This window comes from Apium graveolens, chromosome 2 (assembly GCF_009905375.1).
Source record: "Apium graveolens cultivar Ventura chromosome 2, ASM990537v1, whole genome shotgun sequence".
Lineage (NCBI taxonomy): Eukaryota > Viridiplantae > Streptophyta > Magnoliopsida > Apiales > Apiaceae > Apium > Apium graveolens.
Genome location: NC_133648.1, coordinates 249,215,719 through 249,239,700, shown reverse-complemented (window position 1 = coordinate 249,239,700; position 23,982 = coordinate 249,215,719). Strand labels below are relative to the sequence as shown.

Here is a 23,982-nt window from a genome sequence, read left to right as displayed (position 1 = left end):
CGTCATGCCCTTTGGTACAATGCAAAACATTTTGTTGAGATTGAAAGAGGAATCACATACTGAAAAGAGGCTGGCCAAATTGGAAGACAGAGTTCAAGTTATTGAAGATTCTGTGGCCACCATTCTTCACAACCAACAATCTCAAACAAATCTACTTATGCAGCTGGCAAAAGCACAGGGCTTGACCCCTCTCCTTGATGCTAACAAAAAGGGGGAGAGTAAAAGGGAAGGGGAAGGAGAGCCATCTACAAAAATCCAAATATCTAAAGTGCTAGTTCCTGCCATCACTACTTCTCCAATCTTTCAAATCAAAGGAAAGCCTGATGGAATTGATTTAATCCAGCTAGCAGCAGCTGAAATTCAGGTGAAAGAGCAAAGGAGGAGAATTGATGAAAGGATGCAACAGCTGTTTGGCTCAACACAAGATAATTCAATATCTGTGAAACATAGCACAAAGGTTGAACCAATCAATATGGAGCACAAGCCAGAAAGGAGAAATAAGGTTGGAGAGACTTCTTTCAAGAATCTAAAACCTATGGTTCTCAAGCCCAACACCAGATCCAGCAAGGACTCCACAAAGAACCCTCTAAACTTTGCTCAGATGAAAGAAGTGGACTTTCCTCTTCCAAAGCCTAATGAAGACAAAGTTTTGGGTACAAGCATCATAAAACACAAGGAGACCATGGATGAGGCAGTAAGGAGAAACATGGCTATTATCTTTAGAGAGGGAAAGAGCATATGTGTGATGCAAGGACATCCCAAATTCTCAATAGCCAAGAGGGAAGAAACCAAAAGATTAAAGAAAGAAGCTGAAAAACTCAAGGCTGACAAAAGAGCACAAGCAAAGCTTGAACAAAAGCTAAAGTCAAGTCTAGTTGAAAATGAGAAAGGAATTGAAGTCAGGGGTGAAGACAAGATTGCAAACTTAGATGAGGTTTTTGGGAGTATATTTGGTGAAAGCATGGAGGAAAAAGAGGAGTGGCAGAAGGGAAACAGAAGAAAGGCCAAGGCACATAGAAGGAGTGAAGGCAACACTGAAGAAACTAAATCTCTACCTTCCATACCTGAACCCTTTGTTGCTGATCCCACTATAAACATCCATGGTGAACCAATCATCCCAAAAGAGGAACCTATTGATTGGGACACCATCAATTTGCCTACCTTTTTAACCACTCTTCCACTACCAAAGAAACAGAAAAGAAAATCCAAATCTACACCTCCCCTAAACTCTAAGAAATTCACTCAAAAACATAAACCTAACCCTAAGCCACCCATTTCTAAAGATGATTATGTTCACATCTGTGACATAAAAGAAATTTCAGACATTGAACTCTATCTGGATGAGCTGGAAGATGTAAGGGGAATTGCTGCCTACAGACAGCTACCAGAGAGATTGGTGTTCAAATACAAAGGAGCTGGGGAAAGAACATGGCCTCTCTACAGGATTCTGAATGAAGGCTACTCTACCTTGATCAGAGTCTTTTCAGCCATACAAAAGGATTCTGGCTTTACCAGGACTGCCAAGACTGAAATTCTCAACAAGATTGCCAACATAAGGAAAACTTGGAGGGAGCCCAATACTTTGCCCAGAACCTTACTCATTCAAGAAAGAGGAACTACAATTCACAAATCACCTCATTGGTTGATGGAATTCAGAGATGATAAAGGAGTCAGAAGATTTTTCAGACTTGAAGACCAACTCAAGATTGCCAGCAATGAAACTCTCAAAGAAATGCAATCTAAGTTGGATATCAGTGATGAAGATGAAGCAGAATTCTTCAGACAACTCCAACTCCAAATTGAGGAAAATGACAAAGGGCTAGGAAAGAAAACCAGGGATCAAAGAAGAAAAAGATGATTTGCTCAGGCTAGAGGAGCACCCTTGGAAACACTGTAAATCTTCAATTACCTTCTTGTACATACACTTTTGCAGCACTATTAAATTTCTACTTAGTCTCACTTCATATATTTGTTAAGTGTTTTGTTATCATCAAGTTAACCTTGAATTTATGTCTACAATTCTTATAGACATAAATAGGGGGAGATTGTTAGGATTATATGTGCATTAGTTTGATGATATGTTTAACAAAACACTTAAGTAGAAATCTAATGTTTGTAGCCTCAACGGATAAGACCACTTTGGCTATCCGTTGATGGTGTAGCTTTACTTAGAAATAAGTCTAGTGTTGTAGCACATTTCAGTCTCTGAATTTGAGATATAATTCTTAAATGTTGAGGGAAATTATAAGTAATGTTCACTACTAAAGGATATGCAGATAGGAAGGCCAATTGTAAATATTTCATGCCTTGTAATTTTGTATAAATGAAATGGTGTCAACGGATAACTTAAAGACCTTCAACGGATGAGAAACAAAGCTTCAACGGATGTCTCTAAAGCTTCAACGGATGTCTCTAAAGCTTCAATGAATGTCTCTAAAGCTTCAACGGATGAGTGCATCAACGGATGAGTGCATCAACGGATAGAGCTTCAACTGATAACACATCAACGGATAAAGCCATCAACGGATGAAGGCTTCAACGGATGTTCTGTTAAATAGCAGTTGACAAGTGGTAGTTGTACCTACAAACAGAGGCACATGGGTTGACAGAGACAACTGAGATGTGGTAGCCTATTTCAGGAACATCAGAAAAAGCAGCCGTTCTACTCTAGTATAAAGAGGCAATAGTCAACAATGCACTGGAGTAAAATGGAGAAGAAACAAGTGGAGATTTTATTTTATTATTGTACTTTTTATCTTTGTCTTCACTTGTAAAAACTTGGTGTTATATAAACCAAGTAGAAGCTAGTAATTAGAAGAAGAATTTTTCCAGAGCTGTTTAGAAAAATCTTGAGAGAAAAATCATCTAGTTTGTACTAGGATGCAGCTGTGATCAACTTCTTGAATCACAGATTTTCTGAAATACCATCTCTGGTGGAACAACAAATCCACCAGAAAAGTTTTTAAGGTCTGTTGTGTTCTGTACTTTTGTGCTTGAATATATATCTGTCTGTATTAGCTTAAAGCAATTCACACACTTATTTATCTTAAACACACAGCCTTTGAAACTACTCAAAACTTGAAAAAGTTTTGAGATTTACATTCAACCCGCCTTCTGTAAATCTCATTGTTAGTCCACTAGGAATAATAGTACTTTCGTCACTTCCTGAAATGAAAGTTTTGAAGTAAAAATTTGTTTATTTTTTATGTACTATCACTTGCTTTCATTATTTTTTAAAATTCGGGAGCACAATTATAAAAAAAAAGTGAAAGTACACTCTGGCCAGAGATTCCAAAACTCGCATACTAAGAATAACATATGATATTCTCTTCCTATACTGGAAGGGGTAGATCCTCTATTGACGTTAACTATCTCCATACACAAATACTTATGCCCAAAATAGACCTAATGGATGTCCTTGAGACTAAGGACTAAACCAAAGCATAGTTCATTATATACAAGATAACTTTAACGATCTCAAGTCTAAGGACACTTGTACAACTATCTCTCAGTGAATAACTATTGACACGTGAGTAATCTCCATTAGTTGTCCAACTTATCGAGTCATGTTCAGTGAACTTATTCTTTAATAAGCACCAACATACTAGCTATAATGTCACCACACAAATGCCTATGAGAACAGACATCCTCCTGAAGGAAGCAAACATAGTATGTACCAATCTTTGCGGATTCACTAACTTTCGATTAGTTATCCTGTGATCAGGAATTATTTAAGTCTAAAGTTATCATCTTCTAAATCTCACTATTACAATCTCATTATAATTCTAGAAGCTTTACTCTAAACTATGAAACATCTTATTCAAAACACTTTAAATAGATAAAGCCCATAAAAATACCAAAACAAGTCTTTTATTAATATTAATGAAATCAAATAAGAATACAAGAAAGTTCTTCCTAACTCATCAGACATGATTGGATTTAGGACAAACACTTTCAAAAATGCCATTTGGCAACAGGTTCCTCAATCGGCTGCACCCTTCTTGGGGCGATCTCTTCTTTATATGAACGATCACTATCCTCGATATGGGGATCATAGAAATCGTAAATTCCTCCTTCAATAAGGTTTAGCACTTACAAATGTCGATGTTCGTACTCCTTATGTACTCGGTATTGCGTTCCTCCACAAAATTTCACACCTCTTAAGGTGGGTGATCATTCACCTTTGAGGCAAGCATAATTATTAACATCTGAAATTCGGGTGCTCATTAGTGAGAGTACCATCTATAGTTTGGGACTCTTCCCTTGATTCTTCATCCCCTAGGGTTGGAGACCATTCTATAGATCATTAGTTGGGTAATGGGAATCTCCATACCTGAGAGATCAGTTCCTCGGATATTGAGGTTTGACTGTGGTGAAATCTCAACAATGGATGCGATGTTGCGTATTTCAGCAGGTGGTTTCTCGGTGCTTTTTCGTGTTTTCATGGTTGTCATCATCTCCCCACAGTCGACGTTAAATGTTATGGATTAAAAATTTGGTCATATTTATTGCTAGGGTTCGTGAGCTTCGAGGCTCGATTTGACTGCTCTTGTGTTTCGTGACTCAATCTGCCTTAATAAGATGCCTAGTACCTTGCTGTATGCCAAGGATCAAGTCAAAAACATAGTTCTTGGTGATGCTTGCCCTCGGGGCTATGGCAGCGAGAGCTCACCAAGGAGGTAGTGACTTTCATGTCCTTCGATGACTGAGTCTAAAACGTCGTTCCAGGTAATGGCCTCGTGGCTTTTAGGAAACCTTCACGGTTTTACGATGCTTAAAGATGTCTTCCAAAACCTGGTTTCATAATGGTGGCGTGTGGAGCTCTTGTCCCCAAAAATGTTATACTGAAGTTCAAGGGGTAAGATCCTTTATATGGATGTTGAGAGTCTAGGAATTAGGGTAGAATTGGTTGATTTGATGGTCAAGTCTCCACCTCTGATTGGACTTTAGAGTCCTATAAAGCAGAATTAGTTTACTCTAAACAATGGAAAATATTATTCAAAACACTTTAAATAGATAAAGCCTATAATAAAACCAAAACAAGTCTTTTATTAATATTAATGAAATCAAATAAAAATACAAGAAAGTTATTCCTAACTCATCATACATGATTGGATCTAGGACAAACATTTTCAAAAACTCCATTTGACAACAGGTTCCTCAATCGGCTGCACCCTTCTTGGGGTGATCTCCTCTTCTTATGAACGATCACTATCCTCGATATGGGGATCATAGAAATCGTAACTTCCACCTTCCATAAGGTTTAGCCCTTACAAATGTTAATGTCTGTACTCCTCATGTACTCTGTATTGCGTTCTTCCATAAAATTTCACATCTCGTAAGGTGGGTTATCATTCACCCTTGAGGCAAGCACAATTATTAACATCTGAAATTCAGGTGCTCATTAGTGAGAGTACCATCTATAGTTTGGGAATCTTCCCTTGATTCTTCATCCCCTAGTGTTGGAGACCATTCTTTGGATCAGTAGTTGGGTAATGGGGATCTCCATACATGAGAGATCAGTTCCTCGGATATTGAGGTTTGACTGTGGTAAAATCTCAACAATGAATGCGATGTTGCGTATTTCCGCAGGTGGTTTCTCAATGCTTTTTCGTGCTTTCATGGTTGTCGTCCTCTCCCCACAACCGACACTAAATGTTATGGATTAAAAATTTGGACATATTTATTGCTAGGGTTTGTGAGATTCGAGGCTCGATTTGACTGCTCTTGTGTTTTGTGACTCAATCTGCCTTAACAAGATGCCTACGTACCTTGTTGTATGCCAATGATCAAGTCGAAAACGTAGTTCTTGGTGATGCTTGCCCTCGGGGCTATGACAGCGAGAACTCACCAAGGACGTAGTGACTTTAATGTCCTTCGATGATTGAGTCTAAAACGTCATTCCAGGTAATGGCCTCGTGGCTTGTAGGATGCCTTCACGGTTTTACGATGCTTAAAGCTGTCTTCCAAAATGTGGTTTCATATTGGGGGCGTGTGGAGCTCTTATCCCCAAAAATGTTCTACTGAAGTTGAAGGGGTAAGATCCTTTATATGGATGTTGAGAGTCTAGGAATAAGGGTGGAATTGGGTGATTTGATGGTCAAGTCTCCACCTCTGATTGGACTTTGGAGTCCTATAAAGCAGAATTAGTTTACTCCTGAATATAGATTGCTTGGAGGCTACTTCTTGTAGAAGTAGTTACTTATTCGAACACATTTATTGGGTGGTTTAATTAGCCCCGTTATTAATTACGAAATTAATAAATAATTATGATCTTGGGCCTCATTAACCGGGCTTTTCCCTTTGACCAAATCAGGTCTGATTAATGCGACATTAACTCCGCAATTAGAGTTATTGTTATTCTCTATCAGGTGGTTACATGTTTAAAGACATCAATCCTAAACCATTATTTTCGAGTTTTTAAAATGAAAGAAAATAAGTGATTCGAAAGTAAAGTACTTTCTTCACTTCTTGAAATGAAAGTTTTGAAGTAAAAATTTGTTTATTTTGTATTTACTATCACTTGCTTTCGTTATTTTTAAAAATTCGGGAGCACAATTATAAAAAAAAAAGTGAAAGTACACTCTGGCCAGAGATTCCAAAACTCGCATACTAAGAATAACATATTATATTCTCTTCCTATACTGGAAGGGGTAGATCCTCTATTTATGTTAACTATTTCCATACAAAAATCCTTATGCCCAGAATAGACCTAATGGATGTCCTTGAGACTATGGACTAAACCAAAGCACAGTTCATTATATACAAGATAACTTTAACGGTCTCAAGTCTAAGGACACTTGTACAACTATCACTCAGTGAATAACTATTGACACGTGAGTAATCTCCATTAGTTGTCCAACTTATCGAGTCATGTTCAGTGAACTTATTCCCTAATAAGCACCAACATACTAGCTATAATGTCACCACACAAATGCCTATAAGAACAGACATCCTCCTGAAGGAAGCAAGCATAGTATGTACCAATATTTGCGGATTCACTAACTTCCGACTAGTTATCCTGTGATCAGGAACTGTTTAAGTTTAAAGTTATCATCTTCTAGATCTCACTATTACAATCTTATTATAATTCTAGAAGCTTTACTCTAAACTATAGAAGATCTTATTCAAAACACTTTAAATAGATAAAGCCCATAATAAAACCAAAACAAGTCTTTTATTAATATTAATGAAATCAAATAAGAATACAAGAAAGTTCTTCCTAACTCATCATACATGATTGGATTTAGGACAAACACTTTCAAAAATGCCATTGGACAATTGGTTCTTCAATTAGCAGCACCCTTCTTGGGGAGATCTCCTCTTCATATGAACGATCACTATCCTCGATATGGGGATCATAGAAATCATAACTTCCTCCTTCAATAAGGTTTAGCCCTTACAAATGTTGATGTTCGTACTCCTCATGTACTCGGTATTGTGTTCCTCCACAAAATTTCACATCTTGTAAGGTGGGTGATCATTCAACCTTGAGGCAAGCACAATTATTAACATCTGAAATTCAAGTGCTCATTAGTGAGAGTACCATCTATAGTTTGGGACTCTTCCCTTGATTCTTCATCCCCTAGGGTTGTAGACCATTCTTTGGATCTGTAGTTGGGTAATGGGGATCTCCATACCTGAGAGATCAGTTCCTCGGATATTGAGGTTTGACTGTGGTGAAATCTTAACAATGGATGCGACGTTGCGTATTTCAGCAGGTGGTTTCTCGGTGCTTCTTCGTGCTTTCATGGTTGTCGTCATCTCCCCACAGTCGACGCTAAATGTTATGGATTAAAAATTTGGTCATATTTATTGCTAGGGTTCGTGAGCTTCGAGGCTTAATTTGACTGATCTTGTGTTTCGTGACTCAATCTACCTTAACAAGATGCCTACGTACCTTGTTGTATGCCAATGATCAAGTCAAAAATGTAGTTCTTGGTGATGCTTGCCCTCGGGGCTATGGCAGCGAGAGCTCACCAAGGAGGTAGTGACTTTCATGTCTTTCGATGACTGAGTCTAAAACGTCGTTCCAGGTAATGGCCTCGTGGCTTGTAGGATGCCTTCACGATTTTACGATGCTTAAAGCTGTCTTCCAAAATGTGGTTTCATAGTGGTGGCGTGTGGAGCTCTTGTCCCCAAAAATGTTCTACTGAAGTTGAATGGGTAAGATCTTTTATATGGATGTTGAGAGTCTAGGAATTAGGGTGGAATTGGGTGATTTGATGGTCAAGTCTCCACCTCTTATTGGACTTTGGAGTCCTATAAAGCAGAATTAGTTTACTTCTGAATTTAGGTTGCTTGGAGGCTACTTCTTGTAGAAGTAGTTACTTATTGGAACACATTTATAGGGTTGTTTAATTAGCCCCCTTATTAATTACAAAATTAATAAATAATTAGGATCTTGGGCCTCATTAACCGGGCTTTTCCCTTTGACCAAATCAGGTCTGATTAATGTGACATTAACTCCGCAATTAAAGTTATTGTTATTCTCTATCAGGTGGGTACATGTTTAAAGACATCAATCCTAAACCATTATTTTCGAGTTTTTAAAATGAAAGAAAATAAGTGATTCGAAAGTAAAGTACTTTCTTCACTTCTTGAAATGAAAGTTTTGAAGTAAAAATTTGTTTATTTTGTATTTACTATCACTTGCTTTCGTTATTTTTAAAAATTCGGGAGCACAATTATAAAAAGAAAAGTGAAAGTACACTCTGGCCAGAGATTCCAAAACTCGCATACTAAGAATAACATATTATATTCTCTTCCTATACTGGAAGCGGTAGATCCTCTATTTATATTAACTATTTCCATACAAAAATCCTTATGCCCAGAATAGACCTAATGGATGTCCTTGAGACTATGGACTAAACCAAAGCACAGTTCATTATATACAAGATAACTTTCACGATCTCAAGTCTAAGGACACTTGTACAACTATCACTCAGTGAATAACTATTGACACGTGAGTAATCTCCATTAGTTTTCCAACTTATCGAGTCATGTTCAGTGAACTTATTCCCTAAAAAGCACCAACATACTAGCTATAATGTCACCACACAAATGCCTATAAGAACAGACATCCTCCTGAAGGAAGCAAGCATAGTATGTACCAATCTTTGCGGATTCACTAACTTCTGACTAGTTATCCTGTGATCAGGAACTGTTTAAGTCTAAAGTTATCATCTTCTAGATCTCACTATTACAATCTCATTTTAATTCTAGAAGCTTTACTCTAAACTATAGAAGATCTTATTCAAAACACTTTAAATAGATAAAGCCCATAATAAAACCAAAACAAGTCTTTTATTAATATTAATGAAATCAAATAAGAATACAAGAAAGTTCTTCCTAACTCATCATACATGATTGGATTTAGGACAAACACTTTCAAAAACGCCATTGGACAATTGGTTCTTCAATTAGCAGCACCCTTCTTGGGGAGATCTCCTCTTCATATGAACGATCACTATCCTCGATATGGGGATCATAGAAATCATAACTTCCTCCTTCAATAAGGTTTCCCCTTACAAATGTTGATGTTCGTACTCCTCATGTACACGGTATTGCGTTCCTCCACAAAATTTCACATCTTGTAAGGTGGGTGATCATTCAACCTTGAGGCAAGCACAATTATTAACATCTGAAATTCAAGTGCTCATTAGTGAGAGTACCATCTATAGTTTGGGACTCTTCCCTTGATTCTTCATCCCCTAGGGTTGGAGACCATTCTTTGGATCTGTAGTTGGGTAATGGGGATCTCCATACCTGAGAGATCAGTTCCTCTGAGGTTTGACTGTGGTGAAATCTTAACAATGGATGCGACGTTGCGTATTTCAGCAGGTGGTTTCTCGGTGCTTCTTCGTGCTTTCATGGTTGTCGTCATCTCCCCACAGTCGACGCTAAATGTTATGGATTAAAAATTTGGTCATATTTATTGCTAGGGTTCGTGAGCTTCGAGGCTTGATTTGACTGATCTTGTGTTTCGTGACTCAATCTGCCTTAACAAGATGCCTACGTACCTTGTTGTATGCCAATGATCAAGTCAAAAATGTAGTTCTTGGTGATGCTTGCCCTCGGGGCTATGGCAGCGAGAGCTCACCAAGGAGGTAGTGACTTTCATGTCTTTCGATGACTGAGTCTAAAACGTCGTTCCATGTAATGGCCTCGTGGCTTGTAGGATGCCTTCACGGTTTTACGATGCTTAAAGCTGTCTTCCAAAATGTGGTTTCATAGTGGTGGCGTGTGGAGCTCTTGTCCCCAAAAATGTTCTACTGAAGTTGAATGGGTAAGATCTTTTATATGGATGTTGAGAGTCTAGGAATTAGGGTGGAATTGGGTGATTTGATGGTCAAGTCTCCACCTCTTATTGGACTTTGGAGTCCTATAAAGCAGAATTAGTTTACTTCTGAATTTAGGTTGCTTGGAGGCTACTTCTTGTAGAAGTAGTTACTTATCGGAACACATTTATAGGGTTGTTTAATTAGCCCCCTTATTAATTACGAAATTAATAAATAATTAGGATCTTGGGCCTCATTAACCGGGCTTTTCCCTTTGACCAAATCAGGTCTGATTAATGCGACATTAACTCCGCAATTAAAGTTATTGTTATTCTCTATCAGGTGGGTACATGTTTAAAGACAACAATCCTAAACCATTATTTTCGAGTTTTTAAAATGAAAGAAAATAAGTGATTCGAAAGTAAAGTACTTTCGTCACTTCTTGAAATGAAAGTTTTGAAGTAAAAATTTGTTTATTTTGTATTTACTATCACTTACTTTCGTTATTTTAAAAAATTCGGGAGCACAATTATAATAAAAAAAGTGAAAGTACACTCTGGCCAGAGATTCCAAAACTCGCATACTAAGAATAACATATTATATTCTCTTCCTATACTGGAAGGGGTAGATCCTCTATTGATGTTAACTATCTCCATACAAAAATAGGGGTAGGACCTAATGGGTGTCCTTGAGACAAAGGACTAAACCAAAGCACATTCATTATATACAAGATAACTTTAACGATCTCAAGTCTAAGGACACTTGTACAACTATCACTCAGTTAATAACTATTGACACGTGAGTAATCTCCATTAGTTGTCCAACTTATCGAGTCATGTTCAGTGAACTTATTCACTAATAAGAACCTACATACTCGCTATAATGTCACCACACAAATGCCTATTAGAACAAACATCCTCTTGAAGGAAGCAAGCATAGTATGTACCAATCTTTGCGGATTCACTAACTTCCGATTAGTTATCCTGTGATCAGGAACTGTTTAAGTCTAAAGTTATCATCTTCTAGATCTCACTATTACAATCTCATTATAATTCTAGAAGCTTTACTCTAAATAATAGAAAATCTTATTCAAAACACTTTAAATAGATAAAGCCTATAATAAAACCAAAATAAGTCTTTTATTAATATTAATGAAATCAAATAAGAATACAAGAAAGTTCTTCCTAACTCATCATACATGATTGGATTTAGGACAAACACTTTTAAAAACTCCATTTGACAACAGGTTCCTCAATCGGCTGCACCCTTCTTGGGGCGATCTCCTCTTCATATAAACGATCACTATCCTCGATATGGGGATCATAGAAATCGTAATTTCCTCCTTCAATAAGGTTTAGCCCTTACAAATGTTAATGTGCGTACTCCTCATGTACTCGGTATTGCGTTCTTCCACAAAATTTCACATCTCGTAAGGTGGGTTATCATTCACCCTTAAGGCAAGCACAATTATTAACATCTGAAATTTAGGTGCTCATTAGTGAGAGTACCATCTATAGTTTGGGACTCTTCCCTTGCTTCTTCATCCCCTAGGGTTGGAGACCATTCTTTGGATCAGTAGTTGGGTAATGGGGATCTCCTTACCTGAGAGATCAGTTCCTCAGATATTGAGGTTTGACTGTGGTGAAATCTCAACAATGGATGCGATGTTGCATATTTCAGTAGGTGGTTTCTCCATGCTCCTTCATGCTTACATGGTTGTCGTCATCTCCCCACAGTCGACGCTAAATGTTATGGATTAAAACTTTGGTCATATTTATTGCTAGGGTTTGTGAGCTTCGAGGCTTGATTTGACTGCTCTTGTGTTTCGTGACTCAATATGCCTTAACAAGATGCCTACGTACCTTGTTGTATGCCAAGGATCAAGTCAAAAATGTAGTTCTTGGTGATGCTTGCCCTCGGGGCTATGACAGCGAGAGCTCACCAAGGACGTAGTGACTTTAATGTCCTTCGATGATTGAGTCTAAAACGTCGTTCCAGGTAATGGCCTCGTGGCTTGTAGGATGTCTTCACGTTTTACGATGCTTAAAGTTGTCTTCTAAAACGTGGTTTCATAGTGGTGGCGTGTGGAGCTCTTATCCCCAAAAATGTTCTACTGAAGTTGAAGGGTAAGATCCTTTATATGGATGTTGAGAGTCTAGGAATTAGGGTGGAATTGGGTGATTTGATGGTCAAGTCTCCACCTCTGATTGGACTTTGGAGTCCTATAAAGCAGAACTAGTTTACTTCTGAATTTAGGTTACTTGGAGGCTACTTCTATTAAATAAGAATACAAGAAAGTTCTTCCTAACTCATCATACAAGATTGGATTTAGCACAAACACTTTCAAAAATGCCATTTGACAACAGGTTCCTCAATTGGCTGCACCCTTCTTGGGGGGATCTCCTCTTCATATGAACGATCACTATCCTCGATATGGGGATCATAGAAATCGTAACTTCCTCCTTCAATAAGGTTTAGCCCTTACAAATGTTGATGTTCGTACTCCTCATGTACTCGGTATTGCGTTCCTCCACAAAATTTCACATCTCGTAAGGTAGGTGATCATTCACCCTTGAGGCAAGCACAATTATTAACATCTGAAATTCAAGTGCTCATTAGTGAGAGTACCATCTATAGTTTGGGACTCTTCCCTTGATTCTTCATCCCCTAGGGTTGAAGAACATTCTTTGGATCAGTAGTTGGGTAATGGGGATCTCCATACCTGAGAGATCAGTTCCTCGGATATTGAGGTTTGACTGTGGTGAAATCTCAACAACGGATGTGACGTTGCGTATTTCAGCAGGTGGTTTCTCGGTGCTTCTTCGTGCTTTCATGGTTGTCGTCATCTCCCCACAGTCGATGCTAAATGTTATGGATTAAAAATTTGGTCATATTTATTGCTAGGTTTCGTGAGCTTCGAGGCTCGATTTGAATGCTCTTGTGTTTCGTGACTCAATCTGCCTTAACAAGATGCCTACGTACCTTGCTGTATGCCAAGGATCAAGTCAAAAACGTAATTCTTGGTGATGCTTGCCCTCGGGGCTATTGCAGCGAGAGCTCACCAAGGAGGTAGTGACTTTCATGCCCTTCGATGACTGAGTCTAAAACGTCGTTCCAGGTAATGGCCTCGTGGCTTGTAGGATGCCTTCACGGTTTTACGATGCTTAAAGTTGTCTTCCAAAATGTGGTTTCATAGTGGTGGCGTGTGGAGCTCTTGTCCCCAAAAACGTTCTACTGAAGTTGAAGGGGCAAGATCCTTTATATGGATGTTGAGAGTCTAGGAATTAGGGTGGAATTTGGTGATTTGATGGTTAAGTCTCCACCTCTGATTGGAGTTTGGAGTCCTATAAAGCAAAATTAGTTTACTTCTGAATGTAGGTTGCTTGGAGGCTACTTCTTGTAGAAGTAGTTACTTATTTGAACACATTTATAGGGTTGTCTAATTAGCCCCCTTATTAATTACGAAAATAATAAATAATTAGGATCTTGGACCTCATTAACTGGGCTTTTCCCTTTGACCAAATCAGGTCTGATTAATGCGACATTAACTCCGCAATTAGACTTATTGTTATTCTCTATCAGGTGGGTACATGTTTAAAGACATCAATCCTAAACCATTATTTTCGAGTTTTTAAAATGAAAGAAAATAAGTGATTCGAAAGTAAAGTACTTTCGTCACTTCTTGAAATGAAAGTTTTGAAGTAAAAATTTGTTTATTTTGTATTTAATATCACTTGCTTTCGTTATTTTTGAAATTTCGGGAGCACAATTATAAAATAAAGAAGTGAAAGTACACTCTGGCCGGAGATTCCAAAACTCGCATACTAAGAATAACATATGATATTCTTTTCCTATACTGGAAGGGGTAGATCCTTTATTGATGTTAACTATCTCCATACACAAATCCTTATGCCCAGAATAGACCTAATGGATGTCCTTGAGACTAAGGACTAAACCAAAGCACAGTTCATTATATACAAGATAACTTTAACGATCTCAAGTCTAAGGACACTTGTACAACTATCACTCAGTGAATAACTATTGACACGTGAGTAATCTCCATTAGTTGTCCAACTTATCGAGTCATGTTCAGTGAACTTATTCCCTAATAAGCACCTACATACTAGCTATAATGTCACCACACAAATGCCTATGAGAACAGACATCATCCTGAAGGAAGCAAGCATAGTATGTACCAATCTTTGCGGATTCACTAACTTCCGATTAGTTATCCTGTGATCAGGAACTTTTTAAGTCTAAAGTTATCATCTTCTAGATCTCACTATTACAATCTCATTATAATTCTAGAAGCTTTACTCTAAACTATGAAACATCTTATTCAAAACACTTTAAATAGATAAAGCCTATAATAAAACCAAAACAAGTCTTTTATTAATATTAATGAAATCAAATAAGAATACAAGAAAGTTCTTCCTAACTCATCATACATGATTGGATTTAGGACAAACACTTTCAAAAACTCCATTTGACAACAGGTTCCTCAATCGGCTGCACCCTTCTTGGGGCGATCTCCTCTTCATATGAACGATCACTATCCTCGATATGGGGATCATAGAAATCGTAACTTCCTCCTTCAATAAGGTTTAGCCCTTACAAATATTGATGTTCGTACTCCTCATGTACTCGGTATTGCGTTCCTCCATAAAATTTTACATCTCGTAAGGTGGGTGATCATTCACCCTTGAGGCAAGCACAATTATTAACATCTGAAATTCAGGTGCTCATTAGTGAGAGTATCATCTATAGTTTGGGACTCTTCCCTTGATTTTTCATCCCCTAGGGTTGGAGACCATTCTTTGGATCAATAGTTGGGTAATGGGGATCTCCATACCTGAGAAATCAGTTCCTCAGATATTGAGGTTTGACTGTGGTGAAATCTCAACAATGGATGCGATGTTGCGTATTTCAGCAGGTGGTTTCTCAATTCTTCTTTGTGCTTTCATGGTTGTCGTCATCTCCCCACAGTCGACGCTAAATGTTATGGATTAAAAATTTGGTCATATTTATTGCTAGGGTTCGTGAGCTTCGAGGCTCGATTTGACTGCTTTTGTGTTTCGTGACTCAATCTGCCTTAACAAGATGCCTACGTACCTTGCTGTATGCCAAGGATCAAGTCAAAAACGTAGGTCTTGGTGATGCTAGCCCTCGGGGCTATGACAGCGAGAGCTCACCGAGGACGTAGTGACTTTCATGTCCATCGATTATTGAGTCTAAAACGTCGTTCCAAGTAATGGCCTCGTGGCTTGTAGGATGCCTTCACGGTTTTACGATGCTTAAAGCTGTCTTCCAAAACGTGGTTTCATAGTGGTGGCGTGTGGAGCTCTTGTCCCCAAAAATGTTCTACTGAAGTTGAAGGGGTAAGATCCTTTATATGGATGTTGAGAGTCTAGGAATTAGGGTGGAATTGGGTGATTTGATGGTCAAGTCTCCACCTCTGATTGGACTTTGGAGTCCTATAAAGCAGAATTAGTTTACTTCTGAATTTAGGTTGCTTGGAGGCTACTTCTTGTAGAAGTAGTTACTTATTTTAACACATTTATTGGGTTGTTTAATTAGCCCCCTTATTAATTACGAAATTAATAAATAATTAGGATCTTGGGCCTCGTTAACTGGGCTGTTCCCTTTGACCAAATAAGGTATGATTAATGCGACATTAACTCCGCAATTAGAGTTATTGTTATTCTCTATCAGGTGGGTACATGTTTAAAGACATCAATCCTAAACCATTATTTTCGAGTTTTTAAAATGAAAGAAAATAAGTGATTCGAAAGTAAAGTACTTTCGTCACTTCTTGAAATTAAAGTTTTGAAGTAAACATTTATTTATTTTGTATTTACTATAACTTGTTTTCGTTATTTTTGAAAATTCGGGAGCACAATTATAAAAAAAAAGTGAAAGTAGTTGAGCTATCCCCACTCACTTTACTTTCTTTTGAAAACTGGGGGAGTGAGGGATAAATAAACATTTTATAATATTTTTTTGGTACGAGGCGGTGTAATTTTCCCCTTTTTCACAAATAAATAGGTGTGTGTATATATATATATATAATTTGTGATATGTGATAATCAAACCTTAACAAATACAATGAGTTATAAGGAAAAAGTTAATGTTTCTATCATATCCAATTGTGTACAGTTTTTTTCAATACTCGACACGTATTTTAAGGTGAATATAAAGTATTTCTCTATAATTTATTTTTGACTTTTTTTTGCCATACAAACATTAAATTTTTATTCAGAAGAAATAAAATTAAAAAATATTTATAAAACTATACTTTAGAAGATATTAAAATACGTGTCGAGCCTTCGTCCTCCTGTATTTACAATTTAGGGGACAAAGGGAATAATGAATAAAAGTATTTTTCAAATATACGTTTATCAATGAATTTTATAAATTTAACTCATTTTTATAATAATTTTTGTGCACGAAGAGAGTACACTTTATAAAAAAAATCCCAATAAAAAAATTGTAATATTATAAAATTTAGTGTTTAGAAAAATGAGTACATTTTGTAATTGTTTAGAAAAACAATTACAGTTCCCTAGGATCCCAATTCCCCATACCACATTGACATTCATGGCGCTACAACCATAATTTACTACAACTACTTGTTTGTCTTAATTTAAGGTGTTCGATCGATCATAATTATTTAGGCAGCAGCAGCCACGGGGAGCAAGAAGGATGGATGAACAAGTGTGTAGAATAACTGAGCATTCGAAAGAATTACAAGAATCTGCAGCTTCCTTAATATCTCGTTCTTGTAACGAAGAAGCCTCTCTTCGTCAACGTGCTCTTTCTCTCCACACGGCCATCAAACATCTACGCTCCTCTATTTCCTCCTCTCATAAGAAAGGAAACCTTGATTCCCAACACGCCCTCAAGGTACTAGTATTTACCCAGGATTTCGAAATAAAATATAATTTAAGGATAATATAGTCGTTATGCTAATATTTTTTTTATTTATTTAATATTTTGTGCTTGTGTAGTTAGAAGAGGAGCTAGGTAGAGCCACATATTTATTGACTCAAGGAGATGCTGCTGCTTTTCTTCCTACCAAATCTCACGGTTCTCTATTGCCTCCCTTATTATTTCTGCATTCATATCTGTATACCTTGTTAGTTCAAGTTACTGACTCACAATGCAGGTCGTTTCTTGAGGATGTTTATCGGTCCACTCAATGTTCACGCTACTCGTAAAGATGTCCAGTTGAAAGTTAAGGACGAGTACAATAGCTTCAGAGTAAGTATGGTGAAATATGCTTTTTCATTTTTAATTTTACTACTGTTTTAATTAATCTGCACAGGCTATACTTGTGATGCCAATTTACCTTCTTCTTTTTTTAACTTTAATCTTACTGCGCCAAATGTGCTGCTTAACTACCCCTCTTATACTCTGTTAGTTTAACTATTTCAATCCTATTCGAATTTATCTTTTTTTCTATATTGCTCTATTACAATCAGTTTCTGCCAACATTCTCGATAACCACTTAACCAACACTACTTGCTATAACTATGCCTTAACTACTAACTATGCAATGCATGCATATAGTCTCATAAATTAAAAAGGATGGGCAGTGGAAATTTTCATAATTGAATTATAAGGATTAGCTCTTTGGTCTTTGGCCAGTAAGAATATATTATTGAGTGAAATAAGATATGGTTTTTCCAGTTAATTAAAATTCGACAAACAATTGTTTATACCTTCATTAGGACGATGAGTGTATTTCCTCTGGAATCGAGGACACGTTATCATAATAGGAACTTTACAAACACGAGATCCACATTGAACACAACGTATTAAGCTTCTTATTTAACTCTAGCAAACGAATATGATAAAAGGGCAGATAGATTACAAGGGCCTTGAGATCCAGTTAAAAGATTTTGAAGTGTTTGCTTTGCTGAACTTGAATTATTTCTTGTGTCATACTATTATATTGTTAACAATCTCAACCGGCAACAATTTTTTTAAAGAAAGTGTGTAAACTATGTGTATATATTATAATTACTTTTACTAATTTTATTATGTGCTTATTTATGTTTCGTGACTTGCGCTTTAAATTAGCTCTTGTGTTTTTTATGAGCTTGCGCCTTCCACAATATTGAGCATATACAAAGCTTGAAATCAGAGATGCTTGAATACATTACAGCATATTTGTAACTTGTCTCGAATGAAGTTTGTTGCCCATTAATATACTAATGATTTAGATATTATACTTGTTTTTTATACATTCTTCTCAAAGCACACTTTTGTAATTCACTGCTTTCAATACATGTATTTGACAGGATAGAACTGCATTGTTGTTTCTTGTGTTCCCCCTATTGCTACTTTGGTTAAGGTCGTGGACATGGGATGGATGTTTGCCTGCATTGCCAGTTCAGCTTTACCAGGTAATATACATGCTGAGGCTTTTTTGCCTTTTTTGATTACTTCATCAGACAAAAAGAAATTGAAATGCCTTGGCAGGCTTGGCTGCTTTTTCTATACACAGGTTTGGCCTTGCGGGAGAACATTCTAAGAGTCAATGGAAGTGATATTCGTCCATGGTAATTCAAGTAGCTATTTTCAAGTGGATAGCCAAGTCCCTTATTATTATTATTATTACTGAAACTATTTTGAAAAGTTTTGTGCTGTCAGAGAGTACCACATTCCCTCACCTGCTAGTCATACGGTTCTGCTTTTATAAAAAAATAAATTGTATATATTGTAGAGAAGACTTTCATGTACTTCATTTATAGATATCTTTTTACAAAAAAATATTATAACATCCAAATTATTATAAAGAGATGATCATGTGTGATGTTAAACTTCATTAAGATAATTTACACATAAAGATTCTCTCTTTTCTTCTTCAAAATCACTTGAGAACGTATCATATTCCTCCATTTTATCTGATAAGGATGTTGTCTTACATTCAAGTAAACATTATTATTTTTATCACGAAGTTACATCAGTATATTTACGGTACATAGTTTGCTTTTTCAAAACACCACTCTGAAAAGTGAAAACATTAAGTAAAATTTTGAAGATGTTAAGAATATTTTGTATTTCATCTTAACTTGGCACTTTCAGGTGGATATATCATCACTATTTTGCAATGGCTATGGCACTTATTAGCATGACCTGGGAGATAGAAAAGCAACCTGAATGTTCGCAAAAGCAGGCAAGTTTTGTAATACTGTGTCATTTGATCATTGCAACTCTGTATTTTAATTATTGAAAAATATATTTTGCAGAAAGGTGTACAACTATTCCTGTATTGGGCGATCATGCAAGGAGTTGCTATGCTTTTGCAAAATAGATATCAAAGGCAGAGACTTTATACTCGTATCGCATTGGGGAAGGCATAATTTCCACTTAAAGTTCTTTGCTATGTAGTCTGTAAATTTCTTTTTACACACAGTCCTCTTCCATTTCCTTTGCAAACATATCTCTTGAATCACTATATTGATGTGCTTCTATATATTATCAAACTTGTGTGTAAATTTAACTTTATTCATGTAGAGTTCAACAGATTCAATATCATTGCTGAACGTATAAATTTTTACTCTCGTTTAACATGGTAAGCAATACTTTATACCTATTTATTGCAGGCTCAGAGAATGGATGTTGTGTGGGGAGAAACTGCCGGAGTAGATGGTCAATTATGGTTGTTATGCCCTATCCTATTTATATTACAGGTGATTCAAAATGCACTAATGTATATGTGTGTAACTAACAAATGCATATGTCTTATTGAGGATTGACAGGTTATATGTATAATTTTTCTTATTTCCCCTACCTTTGCACGTGTGTTTTAATTTAATTTCTCAACGAGGCTGAATGAGCAATGTGGAATGTGTTCCTTGTATTAGGGATTTGAAGCATATGTTGGAGTATTATTGCTTCAAACTGCATTGGTTGGAGTAGTTTCTGAGTGGCAGGTGAGAAATTACAAGGGTTAAAAATAGTGTAATATCTTAAAGATGAATCCCATCATTTCAGCTTTTTGTGTGAGATGAAGTTGATAGTACCTTTGTGATCAAAATGTGGTCTGCATTATACTATTTGCAGGTAATTACCTGTGGGATCCTTCTGATAGTTATGGCAGCTGGAAATTTCGTCAATACTGTGCAAACTCTCTTGACGAAATCAAGATTCAAAGCAAAAATGAAGAAAGAAAAGGGCAAGGATTAAACAAAAGAGCAAGGATTAAACAACCGAATCACAAGAACCTGTGGCTGGGAAAGACTAATATCTGAATCTAGACTAGTATAAAGAAATTTTTTAATATTATCTTGATTTTCGTAATGTCAGCATTCTCACATTTATATCCTCAGGTAGGTAGTGTTGAGTGAACTCAGATTGAATCTTAACATAGTTCTGTACTACTCAGTCAGGCTGGGTCAGTCTCCCACTTTGGACTAAAGTTTAATTTTTATGTTAGTGATTTCAATAATGTGATCTTGATAATCATAAATAGTTTTCAATCTGTGTACTGCGTAGTCAAATAAATTATCCAAATCATATATGAAAGTGATGAGAGATCTAAACTATTTTCGTGCTTAATGATCTTAGTTTTTTGCCTAACTTTAAAGTGGATACATAAAGTGGGTTTTCCCTCTATTATACAGTGAAATGCACTAATGACTAATCTAACAAGAAAACTGTTTATTCATTTCTCCGGACGCAAAGCTGTTCACATAAATCGACCAAAGAAGCTCTAATAATGAGTCTGCACACCTTAAAATCTTAGTAATGTCTGACACACACATAATACAGCCAGTAATTTAACTGCCTTCTCTTTATCTTGATACACTTAAAACTGGAAAATTTTCATATAGATATCGCACAAAGATACATAACTTATGTTAAAGTTCCTGAACTTGCTTTTTGTGGCACTACCAGGCCAATTCCAAGCCCTGTATATTTCAAATTAGCAAATACAAGGCAGAAATGGTGGCATCTTCTACATGTTTTAATTTATATTCACAAGATCAGCAAAGTATGAAGTAAATGCCTGAAAGAAAATTCAACAGCCTTGAACTCGGTACTCAAAACGATCACTAGTTAAGGTCTTAAGCCTCTCCATCTCCTCTGCGCCGGCTATTCCAGGATCAATATAGCATATCTGTAGCAATGCTGGGTCAATTAGCTAATCGAATAAATTAAATAAAACAAGTGGCAGTCAAACCTAAGCAACAATTGGACCTGATAGTGAGGCTTCCGTAGTGTGTGAATTCCTCTTTTTATCAACTTTTCCCAACCTTTGTTGTCTCTGAGAGACCTCTCCAGATCTCGAGTTATCTATAAAGGCAAGTTTATACAATCAAATAACCTGAACAAAATTATGTAATGATGAAACTGACAGCAACGAGTTGAAATGTTGAATTTAGTCAATACATTAAACTGACCAACTCAAGTCAGCAATTACATATGTATTGTAGCTGCAGGTAAATAGAGATATTCGATCATACTAATTATATCTAGAACCTCAGAGTTCCCACTAAAAAGAGTGTCAAGAAAGAATTGACAACACCTTGAAGACTGGAGAGATAGTTTATAAGCAGAATAGACATAACTAGAAACTACTTGGTCTGATGTTGTACAATCACTAAGGTTTGTAATATAACACAGTCTTGTGATCTGATGCTAGCATATTCTTTATTTAAACCAACTGAAATCCAGTTATCTTGTTTTAAAAAAACAAAAAAAACTACTTACATGTCCAGGGTCAAAAATTAAAAGGCTGTATTCTTGCCCCCCTTTCCGCTGCAACGTAACTTGAATCCCAACAATGGTTCTTGAATGACCATCATGCTGAAAGTACAAGGGCCTGTTTTACGAGATACCAACCTGTCAGTATGCCATCCGTTCTACGAACAAAAATATTCTTATCACCTAAGGAGTAGCAAGTGCGTGCCAGAACTGAATATTTTCCAAAACTAAATTCTTTATATACACATCATAAAGCAAAGTAAAGTCATGTAAGTAGAGCTTTAGATCCACTTACGGTTTCTCACTCGCTATGACTTGATTCTTGTTCAGTTCAATTGATTTATTGTCTGAGAAGTAATTCCAAACCCAATCAATAAGAGAATGTTGACCCCTCAGCTTTCCAAAGTTCGTACTATGATGATTAGGCTTCCACGTCCCACTCGAACTTACTAGGGAAGAACTACAATCCCCTTTTAAAATATATTTATCCATCGGTCCAATAACCTGTCTATGAAAAGAGGTCTTTGATGCCAGTTCCTTGCTACAAAAATCAACCATCCTAGCACGAATCCCGAAAGAACGAAAAAGCGTAGCGCACTCGGTAGTTCCAATCCAATTTCTTTTCCCGTAAATCTCTTTATCAAAATCCTCCGAACCAGGTTTATCAAAACCCTTCTCCCATGATAACTCAAGCCATCTCTGCAGTGAGGCAATATCAGGAACAAAACCACATCCACCAAATAAAATTTCCCTTGCTTCCGGTCTCTTCTGAAGCAAATGAGAACTAAGCATTTGAATATTTCGCCAACCACATCCCCATCCAGCAACCTCAGATTTAGCACTCTGAATATGATCAACATAACCCGATATTAAACTAGTCGAGTTCCCGTAACCTAGTTCTAGCCGTGTTCGCAATAAGTCCATCAAACCATCATTAACCTCATAGAAATTCTCCTTAAATTGTAAATCACACAAGTACGAGATTTTCTCATCAATGTTAATCATTTCAGCAGCATTACTACTTTCACACCTCGACGATACACTTTCAGTGGTTTTCCCCCAATCAACTAGTACCATGTCAGTGTCAGCCTGTAACAAAACAAATTAAAAACCACAAGATCACTTCACTACTCAAACAGATACTAACTTATTCTAGAAGCTTTCGAATCTTAACTCAATTTAAGACGAAAATAAACCGACAACCGAATACGTAATAAAATCGCAAGTTTCGAAAAAAAACAAAAAAAAAACATAACATATGAATACCGAATGAAGAGGTGAAATAGAGGAAGCAAGAGAAAGTTGTTTAGCCAATTGGAGGTCTCTTTCAACTTGTTCATCATCCTCGAAATGACTGTTTACATGACTGTCACCATCAATTACATTAAAACATAATTAATCGTGTAAAAAAATGAGTAAGATTAAATATTAAAGTGTTTGATGAGTGACCTTTGGAGATGAGGCATAGAAAGTTGGAGATAACAGACCGGACATGCCGATAAATGATCCATGATATATGAAAATACCAGCTTTGGGGAGATTAAAAATGAACAGAAATTAGATTTTAATCTGAATCAACCGGAGACAAATAAAGCGGGGAATTCAAATTTTATAACCTAAACCCTAAAGTTGATTGAATAGGCAGGGCTGCCGGGCGTTTGATATCCAAATTTGCAATTGGATCAAAACTAGTCCAGAGTATGATGGGCCTTTGTTGGATCAAAGAGTTGGCCCATTTGACTAAATGAGCGTAGGTATGTCAGTGCGTCACTCGTAATAAAGCCGGCGAAGTTGATAATGATATAGATGCTTGCTTTAACGTGATTCGCTGTGGGTGTAAATTTATAATTTGGTAGTAATATTTAAGAGTTTAAACAGACAACTGTGTAAAAAATGTCATTATCATCAATCAACCTCTAATTAAATGGGAGGCAAATAAAGTAGGGGAATTGCTTTTGCTAATGAAGCACAGCCACACAAAATATAC

The 23,982-nt window shown here is 36.6% G+C and overlaps 2 protein-coding genes across 4 annotated transcripts; one reads left to right on the top strand and one right to left on the bottom strand.

Annotated features, from left to right (window-relative positions):
- Window positions 1-16,827: 16,827 nt before the first annotated feature.
- On the top strand, window positions 16,828-20,769 carry LOC141708324 (uncharacterized). The gene is made up of 10 exons (XM_074511889.1): window positions 16,828-17,183; window positions 17,288-17,366; window positions 17,446-17,540; window positions 18,584-18,688; window positions 18,765-18,844; window positions 19,371-19,461; window positions 19,535-19,642; window positions 19,892-19,978; window positions 20,153-20,221; window positions 20,352-20,769. The coding sequence occupies exons 1-10, from the start codon at window positions 16,983-16,985 to the stop codon at window positions 20,472-20,474; spliced, it is 1,038 nt and encodes a 345-aa protein (XP_074367990.1). The 5' UTR covers window positions 16,828-16,982; the 3' UTR covers window positions 20,475-20,769.
- Window positions 20,770-21,091: 322 nt separating this feature from the next.
- Window positions 21,092-23,758, bottom strand: LOC141706240 (uncharacterized). 3 transcript variants are annotated; one of them, XM_074509051.1, is made up of 6 exons: window positions 23,445-23,750; window positions 23,262-23,361; window positions 22,291-23,084; window positions 22,002-22,113; window positions 21,489-21,584; window positions 21,092-21,408 (listed from the first exon to the last, which is right to left on the bottom strand). In XM_074509051.1, the coding sequence occupies exons 1-6, from the start codon at window positions 23,504-23,506 to the stop codon at window positions 21,310-21,312; spliced, it is 1,263 nt and encodes a 420-aa protein (XP_074365152.1). In that variant the 5' UTR covers window positions 23,507-23,750; the 3' UTR covers window positions 21,092-21,309. The 3 variants fall into 3 exon arrangements, 2 of the variants coding, with proteins under 2 accessions (XP_074365152.1, XP_074365153.1); XM_074509052.1 differs by having other exon boundaries at window positions 23,262-23,349; XR_012568720.1 differs by lacking the exon at window positions 21,092-21,408 and having other exon boundaries at window positions 22,002-22,153; window positions 23,445-23,758.
- Between the last annotated feature and the right edge of the window lie 224 nt (window positions 23,759-23,982).